At 47.1% G+C, this 19,859-nt stretch overlaps 1 protein-coding gene across 3 annotated transcripts in view; it reads left to right on the plus strand.

The window, feature by feature from the left end:
• The window catches only part of SIK3 (SIK family kinase 3), a 632,054-nt gene that overhangs the window by 313,889 nt on the left and 298,306 nt on the right, over window positions 1-19,859 (plus strand). For all 3 annotated transcript variants that reach the window (XM_085645705.1, XM_085645704.1, XM_085645703.1), the window contains exon 4: window positions 12,421-12,582. In XM_085645705.1, coding sequence (XP_085501831.1) covers window positions 12,421-12,582 — 162 coding nt within the window. The remainder of the gene's footprint in view (window positions 1-12,420; window positions 12,583-19,859) is intronic.

Raw genomic sequence — 19,859 nt, forward strand, 5'->3', positions numbered from 1 at the left:
ACACCGGGGGAGGCTGACGGCAGGGGGCAACTGGTGCGGCGGATGCCATCGGTGCTCGAGAGGCAGGCGGCGCCGCGCCCCCCTCTCTCCCTGCCCTTCCCAACATATTGGAGGTCCGACTGCCCCTGTGGATGCCTGTAGCGGGAGGCGAGGATTGGCGGTGATCCAGGGACGGTCGGAGCACTGGGGATGAGAGGTGGGACCTTTGCTCTCCTTCCCTGGCCGATGCAGTGCCTGTTGGTGGGGCCGCGGATGGGGAAAGACTGTGATCTTGGGAGGGCGACCTGTTTGAAGGGCGGCTGTAGCTGTGCCCCTCACGCCCCCCCTTCCCCCCTATCGCATATCTGGACTACCAGGCAGCATGGTTAACTATTGGCAGTGCTGGAGGTGGGGGATTGCGGCGACACGATCTCGCCTGTGACTGGTGGACCGGGTGGTCACAGGGGACACCGGAAGAAGAGGTGGCAGGCGGGAGCTGGGACCGGCGTGCTGTGGTCTGGCTGGGGCCCAGAAAGAGGCTGTTGGGCGATCTGGCGACCCGCCGTGGCAGGTTGACCTACATAGTGCCGTACCTGTGTGAGCCAGACGGGCCTCAAGGCGTGGTGGGGCCGACCCACTACCCTGGGAGAGTGCTGCTGATACCTGGCATCGAGGGGGCACCCGACATCTGCCAGGGCAATACCGGGTGGCGTGGGGCAGTCCACGCACAACACCAGGGGAGAGGAGCGAGGCACCGGAGGGAGCGCACGCAGGGCCTGGGGGTCCTAACCGCCCAAGTGCAGGCGGAGCAGATTAGCACACGTGACGCTTGTAGCCGAGACGGTACCAGTGAAGGGACATAAGATCTGAGAGACATCGCGCGGCAGCCGGAGGAGCACGGTGGATGGCCCGGTGGTGCAACAATAGCGCCTTAAGGGACATATCGCACTGATTCAGCAAACCCCTTAACACAGGACGGAGGGACTCCAGTGGTTCAGCCACGGATCCTAGGCACAACAGAGAGGGATCACAGTGGCGCGTGACAAGGACACTAAAACGCAGAGGCTGGGGAAATTGGATACATTTGCTAAACCCCTGCTGGGAACGGAGCCCCCCGCAGAGACCGCTATGGATGCGCCTGACAATAATGTTCTCCTTCAGGCCATCAGCTCCTCCAGGGAGGCACTTGAAGGTAAAATTGATGGCATCAAGATTGATGTCAACTTACTCCGTCAGGATTTGCTGAATGTGTCAGAGAAAGTCACACAGGCAGAGCACAGAATATCAGAGGTGGAGGACACCACGCAGACCCTTAGGAAGGAGGTTACAGAGCTGTAGACGGCCATGAAGGAGGTACTGTGGAAGGTGGATGATGCGGAAAACAGGGCAAGAAGGAACAACCTCCGCTTTATCGGATTTACGGAAATCTTCGAGGGGATGGACGCCAGTGCTTTCCTGAAAAAGTGGATACTAGACACCCTGCCTGACACGCACTTTTCGCAGTGCTTCATCATTGAGAGGGCTCACCGTATCCCGGGGGTTGGGCCGCCGGTAGGGGCTACGCCAAGACCACTGATTGCGAATTTTCTCAACTACCAAGACCGTGACCTTGTCCTTCAAGGTATTCGAAAGAAGGGGGAAAGCAGGATCCACAATGCAAAAATCTTGGTATTCCCGGATTACTCGCGGGAAGTCCAGAAACAGCATTAAATATTTGACTCGGTCAAGGATAAGCTGAGACGGATGCAAATTACCTACATGCTCCTTTTCCCGGCAAAGCTGAAAGGGATATATCAGGCCAAGACAATGAACTTTACGACACCGGAGGAGGCTTGGCACTGGATTGAGGAACGCCCAGTGCTTCGACCCTTGGGCACTCAGCGATCCCCCAGTGGGAAGGTCCCACGCGGACGCAGTAACAGGCCATGGACGCAGATGCCTGAATGGAGAAAAGGTGAGACATCCCAGAGGGTCCTCAGTAGGACGACTCTATACGACACCCGGGGGCCACAGGCAGAACTCCGAGAGCTTCGGACTCTGAGAGCACATCGCGGAGGAACAGGCATCACAAGAGTCTTGTGGGAGATGACGCAGCCCAAATAAGGTTGGCGGACTGTACAGACCAGGACATCACCAGAGATTCGGAGGGGGAACAGCCCCTCATGCAGAACATTAACCTCCTTGAAAACTTGGGGGTGTTGGACATGGTGGCTGGTGCGGAGACGCAAACTGAACATGGAGAGGTGACTGAATGCTGAGCAGAGATGGACTGGGAGAGTGGTGCGGACAGTAAGCTGAGAAGGGGCTTTCCCGCCTCCCTTTGTGTGTGCTGTTTTCTTTTCTTTTGTGTACTTGAGAGTAATTTAATTTTGAAGGTTTAATAGTTGGGGGGCGGGGGTGGGTGAAAGACTTCTCCTGATCCAAGCGACAAAGTTGGTCACATTGACATGTGGGGGAGTTGATTGGGTGGGGGTTCAGTGTGGGGTGAGGGGGAGGAAGGGATGTGGGGGTGAGTTCATTATGGTTTTCTGGAACAAAAAAGGAATGTACCGAGTTGGAATGTATTGGTTGAGGCCACTCAGGGGGCTAGGGGGGAAGATACGGAGCGGGGGGAGATGCAGGGGAAACACGGATATAGCAAGAATGACAGTTAATCACGCCCCATATTCAGTTTTATCATGGAATGTCAACGGGATGGGAAATAAGGTTAAAAGGGGGTTGGTAGCCGCATATTGTAAAAGGCTGAAACTGGATGTTATCCTCTTACAAGAAACGGACTTAAAGGGCACGAGATGTAACTTTTTGGGCCGCAGACCATACACCACACTGGCGCACGCGGGCTTCTCCACTGGGGCACGGGGGGTCGCTATATTAATTAAGAAAAATCCGCCATTCGGGATAGAACGCACGTGGAGTAACCCTAACTGGACATATGTGCCAGTGCAAGGGCTTTGGGACAAGAGACATATTACACTTATTAGCGTATATGCACCCCCCAGATTACAGAAGTAGACGATGAACAGACTGGCACCCATTCTTCTTGAAGCAGGTTCCCACACCCACATCATAGGGGCAGACTTTAATGATGTGATGGACCCTACATAGGATCGCACAACAGTCCACCAAGGAGGCCCTAGGGAAACCCCACTCAAAAGGTTCGTAGATACACTGACACTCACGGACCTGTGGCGGAAACAGCATCCCCAGACCAAAGCATACGCCTTCTATTCCGGGGCTCATAAGGCATTCTCGAGAATAGACTACATATTTACACTGACAGGAGAAGTAGGGGAAATGCAAAGGATTGAATACCTAGCGAGGGGTCTTTCAGACCATTCGCCCCTATGGTTAACTATTGGTGTGCAGTCACAGCGCCAACCCAGAGACTGGAGATTGAATTCATGGGAACTACGAGACCTGCAGGTGACTCAAGAGCTTAGAGTAGACACGGAGTTATACTTCCGGGAAAATGTAGGGTCGGTGTATTCCGCCATGGTTCTGTGGGAAGCCTACAAAACAGTCCTTCGGGACAGGGCTCAAAACATTATCGCCCAATAGAAACGCAAAGAGACCGAGGAGGTAGAGAAATTGGAAACACAACTCCTACAGGCCGAATCGCAAGCCAGCACAGGAGACGATGCTTTCAGGTTAAGAAAGCTGAAACTCTTGCAACACGAATATCTTGCGCTAGCCAAAAAAGACGTGCAACTGGCGATACAAGCCATGCATAGGAGACTGTATGATGCTAGTGATAAAACTGGTAGATTGCTTGCCTGGCTCAGCCAGAAAGAGATGGAAAGCAGATGGGAAGCCCAAATACAGACGGAAGAGGGTCAGGTTCACAAGACCCCAGACGCGATAGCACATGCTTTCGCGGGATACTACGAGGCCTTTTATGCAAAACGACCTTTAGCAAGCACCGAACAGATACACACATATTTACAATCTATGCAGCTTCCTCAACTAGAGTCCAGTGAAGCACAAGCGATGGAGGCAAAATTGACAAAAGAAGAAATTGTAGACTCCATAGGCCAGATGAAAACAGGGAAATCCGCGGGTCCTAACGGGCTCCCGCCGGAATTTTTTAAACAGCATGGGGCACTTTTTAGCACGTATATACTCCAGATGTATCTGGAGGTGCGGGAAAAGGGTGCACTTCCCGAAGACCTGAGGACCGCGACAATTGTGGTGATACCTAAAGAGGGGCGTCCGCCACAGAACTGTGACTCGTATAGACACATTTCTCTCATAAACATGAAGACGAAGATCTTGGCCAGAATTCTGGCCAACAGACTAACCAAGGTTATAACAGGAATTATCCATAGGGACCAGTCGGGTTTTATGCCTCACAGGCCGACGACACTCAATCTTACAACTGGTTGGAGTTGGTGCAACATAGGACCGACCCGCACCTCATTCTGTCCCTAGATGACGTGAAATCATTTGACACGGTCCATTGGCCGTTTCTCATGGCTGTACTGGACATACTGGGATTTGGTCCTGAGTTCAGGAGATGAATAGCCCATCTGTATGTAGGACCGTTAGCTAGGGTCAGAGTCAACGGCGTAACATCCCGAAAATTCCCAATCGAAAGGGGCACTAGACAAGGTTGCCCCTTGTCCCCTCTATTATTTGCGATAGTCCTGGAACCCCTGGCATGCGTCATACGTGCACACCTGCACATAACCGGCTTTAGGGTAAATGACAAGGATGGTTTGGATGAACGCATTTCTCTGTATGCTGACGACATACTGTTATATGTTACGAGTCCTGAAACAACGCTCCCTAAGATACTGGAGAGCTGTGAAGACTACGGCAGGTATGCGGGGTATAGACTTAACTGGGAGAAATCAAGTGTACCCGGAAGGGCAAGAGGTCGAAAATATTGTTTATCCTAGTCAACTACAGGTCGCAACCACGGGAATAAAATATTTAGGTAGATAGGCAACAGGCGTTGGAACAGAACCTGTACAAGGTACTGGGGGAATTCCATTTAGACGTGGACCGATGGGCTTCCCTACCCCTAACACTGCTTGGAAGAGCATCACTCTTCAAAATGATAATCCTTCCAAAGTTTTTGTATGTTCAGCAAAATACCTACCATTCAATCCCGGAAAAGGTGTTCAGCAAAATTGATGACATCCTGAGGAAGTTCCTCTGGGGAGGGAAGCCCCCTAGGGTGGCACTGGGGAAACTGCAATGAAACCAATATAGCAGTGGCATTTCCCTGCCGGACCTACGGGCTTACTACTGGGCTGCTCACTTGATAGTAATAAATGAATGGGCCTTTGGCGAGAGGGATCATCCGGCGTATGCGCTTGAGCACACACAGTTCCTCTGCAGGCCATACTCACACTACCTATATAGAGGCAAGGGTGTTGCAAAATTGTTGCCGGTCACTCAAATAGCGATAATGGCATGGAAAAAGGCGGAGAGGCGCATGAAGTGGGAAAACCGGGTGACCAGGGAAACCCGGCTATGGGTGGGAACAAGACTTAAGGAATTTGTCAAGTTGAAGGGCTTTCAGAAGTGGGATCTGGTGGGTATTTCCCAGCTTAAGGACATAATATATTGTAAAGAGCTGGTGACATTCCCACACCTCCAGCTAGAATATGACATGAACAAGACGCAACACTTTAAGTATCTGCAACTGAGGCATGCCTGGTGGGCGCAACATATTGATATGGAGGGACTCCCAGAGTATTCCCGTTAGAAGGGCGACTCTTGATGGGTGACATTGGAGGGAAAGCAGTGTCATAGACCTATAGGACAATTATGAACAACACACCCGACCCACTGCGAAAATTGAGACTACTCTGGGAGACCGACCTGGGAGACCGACCTGGGAGACATAGAAGATCTAGACTGGGAAATGGCCCTGATGTACCCGAGGGAGGTAGCCATTAGATCTAGACTGCGACTGATTCAATTTAAGTATCTACACAGAATGTATTACGACAGGTCCCAACTGTATAAGATGGGTACAGCAGAGTCCCCCAATTGGCTGAAATGTAAAACCATGGCAGGGACCTTCTTTCACACTGTCTGGGGATGCTTGCATGCACAGCTATACTGGGGCACACTTCTGAAGGAGTGGGAGCTTATATTGCAGGAACCAATAACCCCAGATCCTATGTTCATCCTGCTGGGTATACCCACAGAGATTGGTCTCCCCAAAGTAAAGCTGGTGTTGCTCAAGCTGGGTCAGGTAGTGGCTAAAAGAGACATGGTGAGGGCTTGGGGAGCGGCGACTAATCCAACACTGGAGGAATGGCGGAGAGGGATGGACATGTATATGTTGGGGGAGAAGACCACATATAAAGCGAGGGGGTACCCGAATTTTTTTGAGAAAATATGGCAGCCATGGCTAACTTACTATGGCCTGACACTCACAGATTCACAGTAGTTCGGGGGAAAGCGGTGATGCAAGGCGGAGGGGGGGAGATGAGAGATTCCGTTGACAGACAATATTCGTTGTTGTTGATTATCTACGTGCTAAGATTGTTTGACCTCGCTCCACCTGTAATGAAAACAGACACAAGATGCTTTGTATATCTGAAGTGGCTTTGCAATGTGATTAAGAAAATGCTAATAAATACATTTTAAAAAAAAGTCTTTATATTTATATTCACTGATGCAATTGCGACTTTCATCTCAGATCGGTAAATATGGTGTTGTTCTGCTGCCAAGGGCATGTGTTTTAAAGCATGCACACGTCAGTTGAATGACACAACTACCTTGGCACTTTTTTTTTTTTTTTTAAGTTTCACAGTGTTGCACAGTGTCCCGGTGTTGTACAATGTCCCGATGTTGTACAACACTGCTAAAAGCAATAGGTCCCACATGCGAGACCTGTTGGCTTTGCCGATTCTTGTTTCAGACAGCACATTGAGTGGCTTTTTTTGGATCATGCTAGTAGTTATCTTGTAACTCTCCTATGGTTTACTAGCAGTACACCCTCATTAGAGGCGTTCAGCCATCACACAGAAATTGAAACACTGCTCCTTTTATCAAAACGGTACATGCAGTGGTGTCATTTCACCACTGCTAAGGCAAACCCCTCTGGATCAGCCTCCAACCAGTTCTTTGGAAAACCTTTTATTGTTTTTATTGTTAATATCCAGTCCTTTCTAATGGTCTCATGGCTGCTTCTACCTCGAGGTTCCTTGCCTTGTGAATCACACCCACCTTCTGAATCCCATCAGGCTGGATGCAAAACTTTCCCAGCAACTGCTCCACTGCACTAATAAGTGGCACATTCGACTTGGTAGCGGCATCGTCTTGCCTCCGGAATTGATAGCCACTCCTAGGCGCTGATGTCAGGCTGGGGCCTATGCACCCCGAATTCCTCAGGCCATCTTCAACTTAGTAGCAGGTAGAGGCCTTGAAGGAAGTCATGCTGCGTGTTTTTTAGACGATTGAAGGTCCCCCTGGCATGCCATTGGAATTAATGGATCTGCTGGACCCTCCAGTCCAGTCATAAAACTTCTGGCTATAGGGCCTTCCATGGTGCAGACTTACCCTTTAGGTCTCCTCCTGATACCCTAATGGTGCCTGGCCTCACCATCACTTTCTAGTGAAAAGTCATGCTGATTCTTGCCAGTTCGGCACCGGCCCCTCCTCTTGAAAGCCCGCTCTCAGATTTGGAAACAAGTTCAACTACATCTCAGCCAATGTCTCTTTTACAACACTACCATGGCACAGCTGTTGGAGGACTCTGGTAGAGCCTCTGTGCCAATATCTTTGACCCCTTGTGGCCGTATTCGGCTCAGATTTAGATGCTGTACAGGACCTTCGGAATGTCATTACATGATGAGGAGGAGGAGAAGGACAATTTATTGGCCCCTCACTGTACTGATTATGAACAGTTTTTGCCTTCCAAAATGCTAGTGAACTTAATACCTCACAAGAGACTGAATTGGGCTATCCATTGGGGCTTTCCACTGAAGAAAATATTTCCTTTCTTGTAGTAGTGTGTAGGAAGCAGAGGTGTGGGAACTGCAGTTGCTAACTTTGGACACTAAGGCTAATCTGCTTAAAGACATTTTGCAACCCAGCCATGTAGCTTCATAGCCTTTGCTACATGTCGATGAAGCTCTGACTGTGGTGTGGTTGAAGACTTGCCTGGCCTACTGCTCTCCCTGATAGAGAATAAAAGCACTTTAATGTACTTGGCAAGGGAGTGTTCTCCGGCAGTTTGACATTGTGGTAACTGAATATGGTCTGCTTGTTGGGCATATGCACTCATGCCCTATGGGATATGGTGAGCAAGAATTTTCCTGCAGTCCCTAAGAAGTTTTGAAATGCACATCCAATTATATTTTGTGAACCAGACTGGATACCAAAGATTGTGTATGCCATGTTATTGGCTCTAGTGTAATGATTTGTGGTCATGCTGAGATGCATGCTCCAGGTTCGATGCAGTGACGAGCAGGCATCCGTCATGGGTATACCTTTTAGTGGCTACAGGCTGTTTAGAGACAATGTGTATTTAGCTTTGTATAGTTTTAAAGATAGCTGTGCTATGACTTTCTACGTGCTCTTTCTGTCCCCGGCTCACCAGTTCCATCAATAATACCAGAAGTTCAGGAGTAATTTCTCAGACCTGACCTACAACCAGAGTTAGCCATCACATCGAGAGTAGCAGCCAGTCCATCAGTTTCGAGGCTTTAGGGGGGAATGTTGGCAGCAAGGGACAGGTTGATCTGCATCATGGCTAGTCCCCATCTTCCTCTGCTGCTGTCAAGCTAGTCAGATTCGTCCTTTGGGAGTTGCTCCTGGCCAGCGGAGAGTAGGGGGTGGCAGAATATCTTTTTAAAGGCCTGAATGTTGTGATGTCACTTCAGACCAATAGGCCCTGCAGGTTGTCTGTCATGTTTTCACCCTTCACCTTCTGTCAAACCCACATAAGCTTCCTCTTGGTTTCACCCTGCCCTCAGCAGAACATGCTTCCTCTTTCTTGCCAAAGAGCTTCAGTGTTTTCTGTCCAGAGGGACAATAGGGAGAGTCCCAGAGAAAGGCAACAGGTGCTAACAAGTTTTAATTCTTGATACCCAAAAAATGGTGGGCTCAGACTGATAATGGACCTTTTTGTTCTTTAACACTATTCTTCAAAACTTACAAATTCAAGATGCTGACTCTGGCCCAGGTTCTCAATACCATAGATCCTGGCAATTGGATAGTGTCCTTAGTCTTGTGGGATGAGTACTTTCATGAACCTGGCCTGCAGTCCTACTGGCATTTCCTCTGCTTCGTTTTGGGGCTTGAACGATAGCTATTCACCATCCTGCTCTTCAACCTCATCTCAGCCCCCTGGATATTTATGAAGGTGAAGGCAGTAGTTGGGACCGATCTTCACATCAAGCGTACACATATTCATGTACCTTGCCGAATGGCTATTAAAGGCAGGCTAATCACAGTCAGTCAAGGACCACTTGTGGATCACGATCTCCATGCTATGCTCCTTGGCCAGTGCAAGGAATTCCCTTTATAGTGGCTGTTCTGGACTGTGTTATTCAAAGCTTTTCTCCCCGACAACAAGTTCCAGGACATTTAAGTTGAATACCGATGTTTTGGGCTCTGTTCTGTGTTGCATGCTTAACGATCTTGAGACTTCTTGGTCTCTTGATCTCACGTATCCTGCTAGTGCCTGATGCGCGTTGGCACAAGTGGGCTCTGTGGGGGAACCTGTGCCTTCAATGAGCTCCGCACTGGGAGTGCCTTTTTAAGATCATCTGTTCTCAGGTGGGTGAAGAATGCCAGTTGACTTGCAGCAGGCCTTTCTCCCTACACCATGCAGAGCTCACAGTAGAGATGAATACACTGACTCTGGTCTGGGTAGCCCACTTGAATGAGGTGGAGAACAGATGCTTTTGGTCTCTGCTTCCAGATCTGCTTGTCATCCTCCTGGCTCTCAAGATATTTTTGCTTTCCATCAAGGGCAGTCCCATCCACGTTCTGAATGGACAATACGATCCTTTTGTGGTACTGCAATAAATAAGGCTCTATTAGGTCACGTGTACTGATGTGGTGGGAAATTTCGTGACTGCCAACCATTTGGTATAGTCCCTGAATGCCACACTAGTCCATGTCAGCAGGTATCATCTAGCCAGCTACAAGTGCCTTCTGCATTCATAGGTAGTTTAAGGCATATTCATCCGTGGGGTGTGCCTTTGGTAGATATTTTCACTAAGCCCATTGTTGAGCTTTTTGCACTGCAGTGATTTTTTCCTCTAGAGTTTCTGTTCTCTGGAGAACACGTTCCACCATACTTTGGACTTTGCTCTCCCCCACTTTTTCCTGCTTCTGCTGCTTCTTTTCTGGGTTCTGAAGAAGTTCAGGAGGGACTGGGTACAAGTCGTCCTGATAACCCCAGACTGGGCTCATAGGGTCTGGTGTGCCAACCTGGTTGAGTCATGGTGTGTACCCTAGTCGAGTATATGCCATCATCTCCCACCAGCAGGGCAGGGTTCTACATTCAAACCTTCTGAACCTTTACCCCATGTATAAACATTTAGCAGAACCAACTGAGTGGATGTGATTTGTCTCTGGAGGTCATGGACATTATTTTGGCTGCTCCCCATCTGTCCACTAAATCAGTCTATTCTGGCTACTAGGACCAAGCTTTCACCCTGGTGCGAGGACCGTCCGGTTGGTTAGCTTCAAGCTAAGCTGTCGCTTGCTCTTCTGGTTGGTCTGTCTTTGGCCCATTACTGCCCTGCGATGGGCACTTTTAGAGGTTATTTGTCTTCCCTCTCGGGCTTTTTACATTTGCCCTCTCTATTTAAGTCACCAGTTGCAGTGCCTTTTTTGAAGATTCTTACATATATTTTTGCCACCAGTACCTTTTGTTATATTGCAATTGGATCTAATATGTTTCTTATCTTCCTATAGTGCATGCCTTTAGAGCTTATGTACAGTTGGTCTTTAAGGCTACAGATCATTTAAACTGCCTTTGTGATTACATCATGCACCGTGTTTGTGAACCGCAGATATGTCATTGTTACCATCTTATACCACCTTTTTTCCAGACAATATGAACCTTCAGACTCTGCCATAATTTCTGCCAAATATGGTGCTGCCTTTCTATGCAGGGCGGTCCATCATGCTCCCTGTTCATCATGCTCCCTGTTTTCTTCTGCCCACCTCATCCCTCTAGGGAGGAGGGAAGGCTGTATTGGTTGGATCCCAGGAGAGCCCTTAGATTTGATATCAATTTATTTGATTAAGGAGCACCAAGTAGATGACTAACGTTTTGGGGGGTTCTGTAGTGTGAAGAAGCGAAGAGCAGTCCAGGAACTGACCATCACAAGAGAGCATTCTTTGCATAAAAATATGCTAAGCTTTGACCAAAAAGTAGCCTCCTGGGAGCTTTACCGTTTATTTTACCAAACCTATGCCTACCAAAACATCCTTGGCCAGGGGTGTTGCAATGCTGGACATCTGCCACCTGCCTCTCGGTATGGAGTCCAAGTCTTACATTTAAGGGGTACTGGTTTGGTTTGTATTCAAAAAGTGAAAAATCTGCAGTTAACAGTAGCTATAAGAAGAAAAGTTACTTGGCTTTGGTAGTGCTCATTCTGGTGGATTCTCTGTCCAACATCGGATTCTTCACTGCCCACCCTCCTCCTATACTATGGAGTGGGTTTTGATGTGTTAATAGGTTTCTGTGTTAGATTCTGCACGCTGTCACAATTCCCAGTCCTTTTCTGATACTTCACATCTAAGGATGCAAAATACTTTGTTGTAAACTAAGGTCGGTGTGCAGGGGTGGCTTTTACATACGACCCCCACACTTTCACTACCAGAGTTGTGACGATGACTCGAACTCCATTGACACCAACTACTGGCACGTGAGGTCAATTGCTAGAAATATTTTGCATCCTATCTGTCACCTGGGGAAATAAAAAAGTATGGGGTTATGTGGTTAAATAGTATATCCACTGGCATGGGTGTTACCTAAGGAAAGCAACTTGTTCTTCTAAACCACATATTGTACACAATGATGGCTACAACAGACTTTCATGTTGACCGGAGGACCAACTTATAATAGTAGACATATTCACAATTCCAAGAAAACAAAATGACAGTGTATTGCCAAGGGCACTTACAGCTCTGAGAAGGACTTCCAGATCGGCTCCTGATGTGGCCATGACTGTCCGCCCTGGACAGTTCCCAGAGAATCTTGCCATGGGTCTTCTGCCTGTGTTACATCTCCAATTTGTATTGTACGCAATCTCGCTGGATGGACCGGTCTGCTATTCAGCAGGTTTGACATTCTGGTCAATTAGCTGCATTTATACATCTTTTGTGATTGTAAAATGTGTTTCAAGGAAAGCCTGGCATGCTTGATATACCCGTAAATGAGTCACTGCAGAGTTGTGGGAGAATGCTGTGGGAATTGTGTTAATATGTGCCATGACACTGTCTGCTACTCCACAGATCACCTGGTGGCGCATGGACGCATGGCTGAGAAGGAAGCACGCCGGAAGTTCAAGCAAATTGTTGCCGCTGTCCACTTCTGTCACTGTCGGAACATTGTGCACCGTGACCTGAAGGCTGAGAATCTGCTTCTTGATGCCAACCTCAACATTAAAATAGCAGGTGAGTTGAGGGTCTGGGATAATGTATATAATTTATATTTGTAGGTTTGACTATTGAGATATGAGGCAATGTGTAAGAGGAACTGACAGCTCTTCCAGTAGCAGCTGTATGCTCTGCGTTGTATGAATGTAGAGCTCTGATGAAAGGCATTCTGTGGTATGAGACAGTGTGACTGACTAGCTCAGGATGTTCTCCCAGCTGTGCTGTGAATAACTGAGACAGGGTGCTCTACCAGTGGTACGGTCAAGGCTGATTTAAATGATTGGGTGAGGAGGCAGTTCCCCCAGTGGTGCGATCTGGGGCGGTGCGATTTAATGTTTTTGAAGGCCCTCCAATTCTTGTGGTCTGTGGTGGTTTTAAGCTTAAACCTAAAGTTGCTAAAAGACTTGATCTGACTACTTATGACACGAGTGTGTGATGAGATGAAACTCTCCTTTTTTTTTAAAGAGATTCACTCCCTAGTCAATGGTATTTTTTTAACCAAACAGAATGCTCAATTGAATTTCATATCAATGATTTATAGCCAGTATAATTACCTCCAAGCTTAGAGATGTGATTTCCCTTTTTAAGCCCTAATATTGCCTGAACACCAACATTTTGCATTTTCTGTAGCTATCCTAAAGCTGCTGCTGCTAGCCCTGCATAAAGGCCATTGCAGTAATGCAGAGTGGACTTAATCATGGCACTTGCTGCCAGGTCTTTATGTTCCTGTGACAGAAGAGAAAGGATGTGTTTTAGCTTCCTTAGTTGATGAAAACAGCTATGTGCTACATTTCTAATGTGGGGTACTTGTGACAGGCTACTATCAAAAACAGACCTCAAAAGTTTCACATTGTAAACCAAGGAGGACAGACGACTCAGACCTGTTTTAGAACTTTGCCTTCTAAATATTTTCTTTAAGCCGGACAAGTTCAAGAAGCTGTCTCTAACCCTCTGATGGTCTGTTGGCCCTCACTAATGAGGACTGCCTGGTGTCCCTGGACCTCCAAGATGCCTACTTTAATCTCTCGATCCTAGCTGCTCACAGGCATGAGTTCTTTTGTGGGGTCAGTTCACTGCCTCATAGTTCAAGCATGCAGTGATGGATGCTTTGCGGATCTTTGTTGCATGATTTCCTTGGATGAGTCTGCACTACCCAGTCCTAGCTTCCAGAGGGTGATATTTTAAGACAATATAAAGGACATATGACCTTTTCCTTGGTGTGAGGTGCTCTACAGATGTACAGAGCTATAGAATACAGACTTAAAAATAAGAGACAACAGTACTATGCGGCATCACTTAGTGTGTGAAGCGCTATGCATAACTGCCATGTACAACGTCTCTGGCTGTTGTAGTGTGGAACTCACAGTATTTTGTCAGGCTCTTCTAATGTTAGTATTTGGCTGAGGGTCAGGACTGGTGTAGGTATCATAGAGTGGATCTGATCTGGTAGACTCACAGCCAGGAGCAGACATTGTGTAGCTAACTGGACTTTTTTGAGTATATGTCCTGTTGCGAAATGCTTGCCAACTAGTATGTCCTATACCTATCTTTGTGTGAGAAAGGGGTATCTTTTTTTCTCCCGAAATGGATCTTTCAAAGTTTCACATGCTTGAATTATTCATCGTCTTTGAAGTGGGAGACCCTTGACAATCATATATAGCAAGCAGTAAGGGAAAACCCATTTGAAAATCTAAAACTAGCTTCACTTCAGTAGCACCATCACCTCCTAGCACAAAGATCCAAATTCCAGCCATTGAGATAGCAGTGCCCTGAACTCCATTCCTCCAAGAGGACACCACAGCTCAGATTTCGATTGCATGTCATGTGGTAGTTCGGAGCTCTACACAGGTATTCTTTCAAACCAAAACTTCAGATTTTTCTTCCACATTACGCCGTCTCTTCTGGTATTTCCTTACTAGGGAAGTTACCTTTAGATTTTGATCCAGTGAAATTATTATTTTTTTTTGGCTTCCACGTGTCTGCATTCAGATGGCTCCGACAAGCGTATCTCCTGCTTTTACACCCATTATAAACCAAAAGAATCAATTAATTTGCAGAACGTTCTCTGCAAACACTATCAATGAGCATGAAAGTTACCTAATCTGATGGCTTCAAAAGAAATCCACGGCCAGGATTCTTCTACTCCGGAAAATAAATTCTCACAAAGGGCCCTTTTGGAGATTAAGAAACCTCTGGAATGAGGTAAGACCCCACTAAAATCTGCTATCTGTGAGAAGTTGACTTCGACTTCAGCGGAGCCCCATCGTAAGGCCAGCAAATAACAGACAAAAAGCCAGACAGGCTATCCAGGGCATCCTTTAAGGCATCTTTTAAGGTGAAAATCCTGCCAAAATCCTTGTTAACAACACCAGTATTGCACAAGTTATGGATGAATACAACAGGCTCCTTTGTTTCGAGGCCCCTCTCCATTCATTCTCTGCCAGCTCCTCTATCGTTGTCAATTGCCAGTATTGGCGCCTTTTCTTTGTCTATTCCACCATAGGCAGAACCATCTTTGACTATTAATGCATGATCTGACTTACATCAAGTATTTTACAACCACCACTCAGTCGATAGTTCTTCACACAGTGGATGATGACTTGTGCAAAGAGTACAGGAAAGGTCACACTAATTTCCTCCAAAAGATATCCACTGCCTGCTCCCTTCGGGCACATCCACAAGCAAGAAATTCCCACAAGCTCCTACAAAGTTTTTCTACACCTTTGAAGAATCCTATGAGGAAGGTCCTCTTGTCCCTGTGATTAGCTCTGCGCAGCTGTGTAATAAAGTGCCTGGAGGAAGAAAAATAGGATGAAGGGAACAGGCCATATGACTCGGACAAAGGGTAGAAGGGGAATGATTCACACTTTACTACCTAGAGGATCAGAAGTTGAAATGGTGCTATAATGGCAAAAATTATGAGGGGACACGTTACCAGAAACAAATGATGCTCAGAGTACTGATAGATTTAATTTGTGTCATACTCTGCACACAATTGTAGATCATTGCTCCAAGCTACCATCTCAACAAAATCCTGCTTAGGAGTCGCAAACGCAAGCAGGAAACTTCTCAGTATCATCCTGTATGCAAACCACTAGCACAGCTTCCACCTGCTCCTCTGCAGCTACCACCACTTCCAGTAGGCATTCGATCAGTGGGAACAGATACCACCAATAGAGTGAAGGAGGAAGATGCCAAATTTAACGAGTTCCCATCTGGTTAAGCCCAAGTAAGGGCAATTATATTACCACCGCACCAAGCGCACCAACATGTTGACTCACCACCAGACGTTATTGTCCACTTTAACGCGAAAGGTAGAAAAGGCGTCGAAACACTTTGAATTGCATTTTGCTTTTTATACTACTTTAAATAATCCGTGGGAAAATATGTGAGTATATACACATTGTTGACTACATCTGCCTGCCAATCATACATATGCCTCCTTGGTTCCCACATTTGTTTCCAGGCTCAATAAAAAGTATTGGGGACCAGATGGTATACCAGCATGCCTAAACGGGTATTTGAAAGTGGACCCTTGTCAGGCAAGCTGCCCCACGACATTCCCATCTTCATGCACTAACCTCCTTCTCTGATAGTGAGGGTCGCAAAATAGACAACTTTGAGAAGAGAATCTCTGCCTTAACCACCTCCTCTGCTATGGCATCTTATTTCTTGGCCATCGATGGTTATTACGAAAGACTGATGAGGTCATATATGGCTCCATTCTTGACTTGCTGTTAGTTGTTAAGAAGGGAGAAACAAAGGCCATCCTCCAGAAGGGACAAAGGATCTCTACAGCCATTATCAATGGCGCAATGGATTGCACTGCTTTGGGTTTCTGACAGATGGCGGAAACCGCTGTGCTTAGACTCCAGAGCTGGTTTTGCGCAACATCTTCCCTTTTTAAGGTACAAAATCGGATTCCAGTTATGCTTTTTGAAAGGGTGAGTTTGTTAAGTGTGCATGTGAATGAGGTGCTACAAGTTATCAAGTTTTTTGCTTTCATCAGAATTTCTTTATTTTCAAAATCACAAGTCATGCAGGTCGTACATAGTAAAGCATATATTGTCAGTAGGCTGTGTGCATGAAACTCAAAGAAGCCTTGAGAAGCATTGAACCGCACAGGACAGTCCAACCAGGATATGGTATTTGAACAGGGAAAATTGAGACCAGCAGTTGAATTTGTGAAGCAAAACCTAACGGGTTCCTTTGAAGGTCCGTCGAAGATCAGTGTCTTGGGGCTGTCCGTGGCAATTCTCTAGAAGTGGCTACTGACTTGCCGAGTTGGGCTTCTTCAGGTTTAATGGTCCTGGTGCTCGTTCCAGAGGGTCAGTCTGGGGCTTGGGTGTGACTTTTCCTCAAACCAGGAGCCACTGGCACAGTCCTCTCCTTGCTAGCCCAAGGTGCGGCAGGTGCAGTCCACCAGACAGTGCAGCCTCTTTGCCAAGTCCAGGGGTCAGCAAGGCGGTCCTTTGGTTAGGTCTCCAGTTCTGTCATGATCTGAGGTTCAGGATGCCATATTTATGCCGAGAAGGTGTCCTGGGGGGATAGTGTGGTCACTAGCCAATGGGCTACCAGGATCCCTTCCATCCTCTGGCTATGTATGGCATCTATCAATCCCAGAGTGCACTATTCTGCTGACTCTCAAACTGAACCCTTCCTCGAATGTTAGGTGCTTGGTAGCCCACCCTAAAGGTGTGCCTGCCCGTAGGATACATGCCCACGGGAAAACCGGTTTGGGCACTAGTCTCCCCTCTCTCTTCCTGTCGCCAGATTGTCTACCTGAACAATGGGGCAACCCTTCAGGAGTGTGGTTGCCATTTCCCCCCACAGGTGGCTTTGCATTGCCTTTTTTGGGCCACCACCCTGAGTGGTTTCCTTCGAGGGGGAGGTAACACTTCTCCCTGTAGCAGGCTGCTATTGTTCCTAAACTTGGGAGTCATTCATACTACTTCCCAGGAGGGCAGAAAGATGTCTGGGGGCCAGTGATCATGTGAGGTCACTGGACAGACTGAATCACAGAGTGGCAACCTTCTAGAAGTTTTGTTTCCATAAACGTGACATTAAATTCGACCTGGGCATCAAGTCCGATTTAATGCCACGATTAATTTGATACCTTGAAGCTTCCATTTTAGTGGTCCCATTCAGAAGTTCGCTGAGCTGGGGTGTCAGCCTGTAACTCTTTTAGCCAATGGGGATACTAACTCTTCCAAAGCAAAAGTGACAATTTGAAAGCTTTGCTGCTAGGACATATAAAACAAAATACATGTCCCACCTAATAATATACAGCTCCCTGCCTGAGGGCTTGGTAGGCCTTCCTTGGGGGACACTGACATATATCGGTATGGGAAGTGGGGGCTTTGCCTTTGGTTTAAATGGCAAAGTCGAACTAGCACTTTTAAAACTACCCTTCCAATCGGCAGTGGCAGGCTGGGAGCCATTTTGTACTTCATCACACACAGGGCGGCACAATCAGTGCTGTGGCCCTGGGTGGACGCTTTGCCTTACATGCACTGGGTACCATATACTAAGGGCTCCTGGTTTCATGGTATTTGTTTTTAACATTCCCATCTGTATTTACTAATATTTATTCTTGGGCCATCTTATTGTATTTATGCAGATTTATTTAGTGTTTTATGAACAGATGAGGTGATAACTTGTATATTTTCGGATTTATTTAACGGATAAATCGCCACTCATACTTCGATGCCCGTCACATTACAGAGCCCAAAATAATATAATGAACCCACATTCAAAAATAAGCATATTAGCACAAATACATGTATGCCGCCATTTAAGCAATGGAGCTTTGTACCGCCCCATGCTGCCAATATGTTGAGCTATTGACCATGATGCCAATGTGTACAACTATTGGCCTATAGGTAATTAACCTCAGCTTGGAGAATCACTCAAAAGAAGCCACATTATCTCATATTTCCGCTTTAAAAAATAAATACAGTCAGGAAACACAATGTGTTCTGTCTGTATTTATCTGTAAAAATCAGTAAAAACAGAAAACGAGGAGCCCTACTTATAAGTAAGTCAGTCTCTACCAATTGGGAACAGCCAATTCAACATACACTTTGTAATGGGTCAGAACACTAACACTGAAGTCTAGCTAGCAGGTCTCAGTGCACTCTTAGTCGAAAAACCAGGAGCATCAGTCCAAACTTGTGGGGGTAAACATGCAAAAAGAGGCATTTCCGTACAGTCCTATTTTGGATCTTCTCCCGCTGAATGTCTTCCTGCAGAAAGAGAAATCCAAAGTGCACATACTGACCCAAGTTCTATCTCCCTTGGATCCTGACAACTGGATGGTTGATTTGAACCTGCAGTATGTGTTCTTTCACATGCTTGTCCTGCGGTCTCACAGATGTTATCTGATGTTCAAGGTAGGCAGGAGCATGCTTAGTTTACTGTTCTCCCCTTTGACCTTAGGTGCGCCTCTTAGGTATTCACTGCCCTTATTCACAGTTTGGGGATATCAGTTTTCTTCTACCTCATTGAAGGCTGGCTTGCTACATGCAGTCAGAGCTCACTTCTATATGATGCCGAACCTTTTGATATCATAGAGGTGCTCGATCAATAAGCCGAAATTATACCCGACCTCTTCTCAGAGGCTTCATTTTATCAGAGCTGTTCCAGACATGATGCAGTTCTGGGCCTTTTCTTTCTGGCAAGGCATCCAGGACATGCATGCTATCATGATCAATGTTTCGGCCTCAGTCCTGAATCTTGGTGAAAGCAGCTCTAAGGCTTCTTGGTGTATGGATCTCATGTATCCTACTTATCCACTTTGCCGCGTGGCAAATGTGGACTCCGTGGTGGGATCTGACTTCTGAGAGTCAAGCACTAAGGAAACCTATCAGATATCATCCAGGTTTCAGAGACGGCTGCACAAGATCTGTAGTTGTGGCTGCTTGACTGAAGCCTGACCAGTGGGGGACCCCTCTCCCTTCCTCATCCCGAGATGATGGTTGTGATAAATGCCTCCTTGCCGGGTTGGGGAGGCCATCAGGGGAGGTGGAGATCAGAGGGCTCTCGTCCCCTCCTGAAACCCGGCTCCACATAAATCTGTTGACGCTGCGGACCATCCGCATGGTGCTGAAGGCCTTCCTGTTGTCCATCAAAGGAAGGCCAGTACAGGTTCTCACGGACAACACCACCATCTTGTGGTACTGCAAAAAGCAGTGCAGAGTAGGGTCCTGGGCCTTATGTCAAGAGGCATAGTGCCTCTGTTGGCTGGAGCTTCAGAGCATCTCTCTGATCATGAACCACCTGGCAGGATCTCCAAA

This window comes from Triturus cristatus, chromosome 3_1, assembly GCF_964204655.1.
Source record: "Triturus cristatus chromosome 3_1, aTriCri1.1, whole genome shotgun sequence".
NCBI classification, from domain to species: Eukaryota; Metazoa; Chordata; class Amphibia; order Caudata; family Salamandridae; genus Triturus; species Triturus cristatus.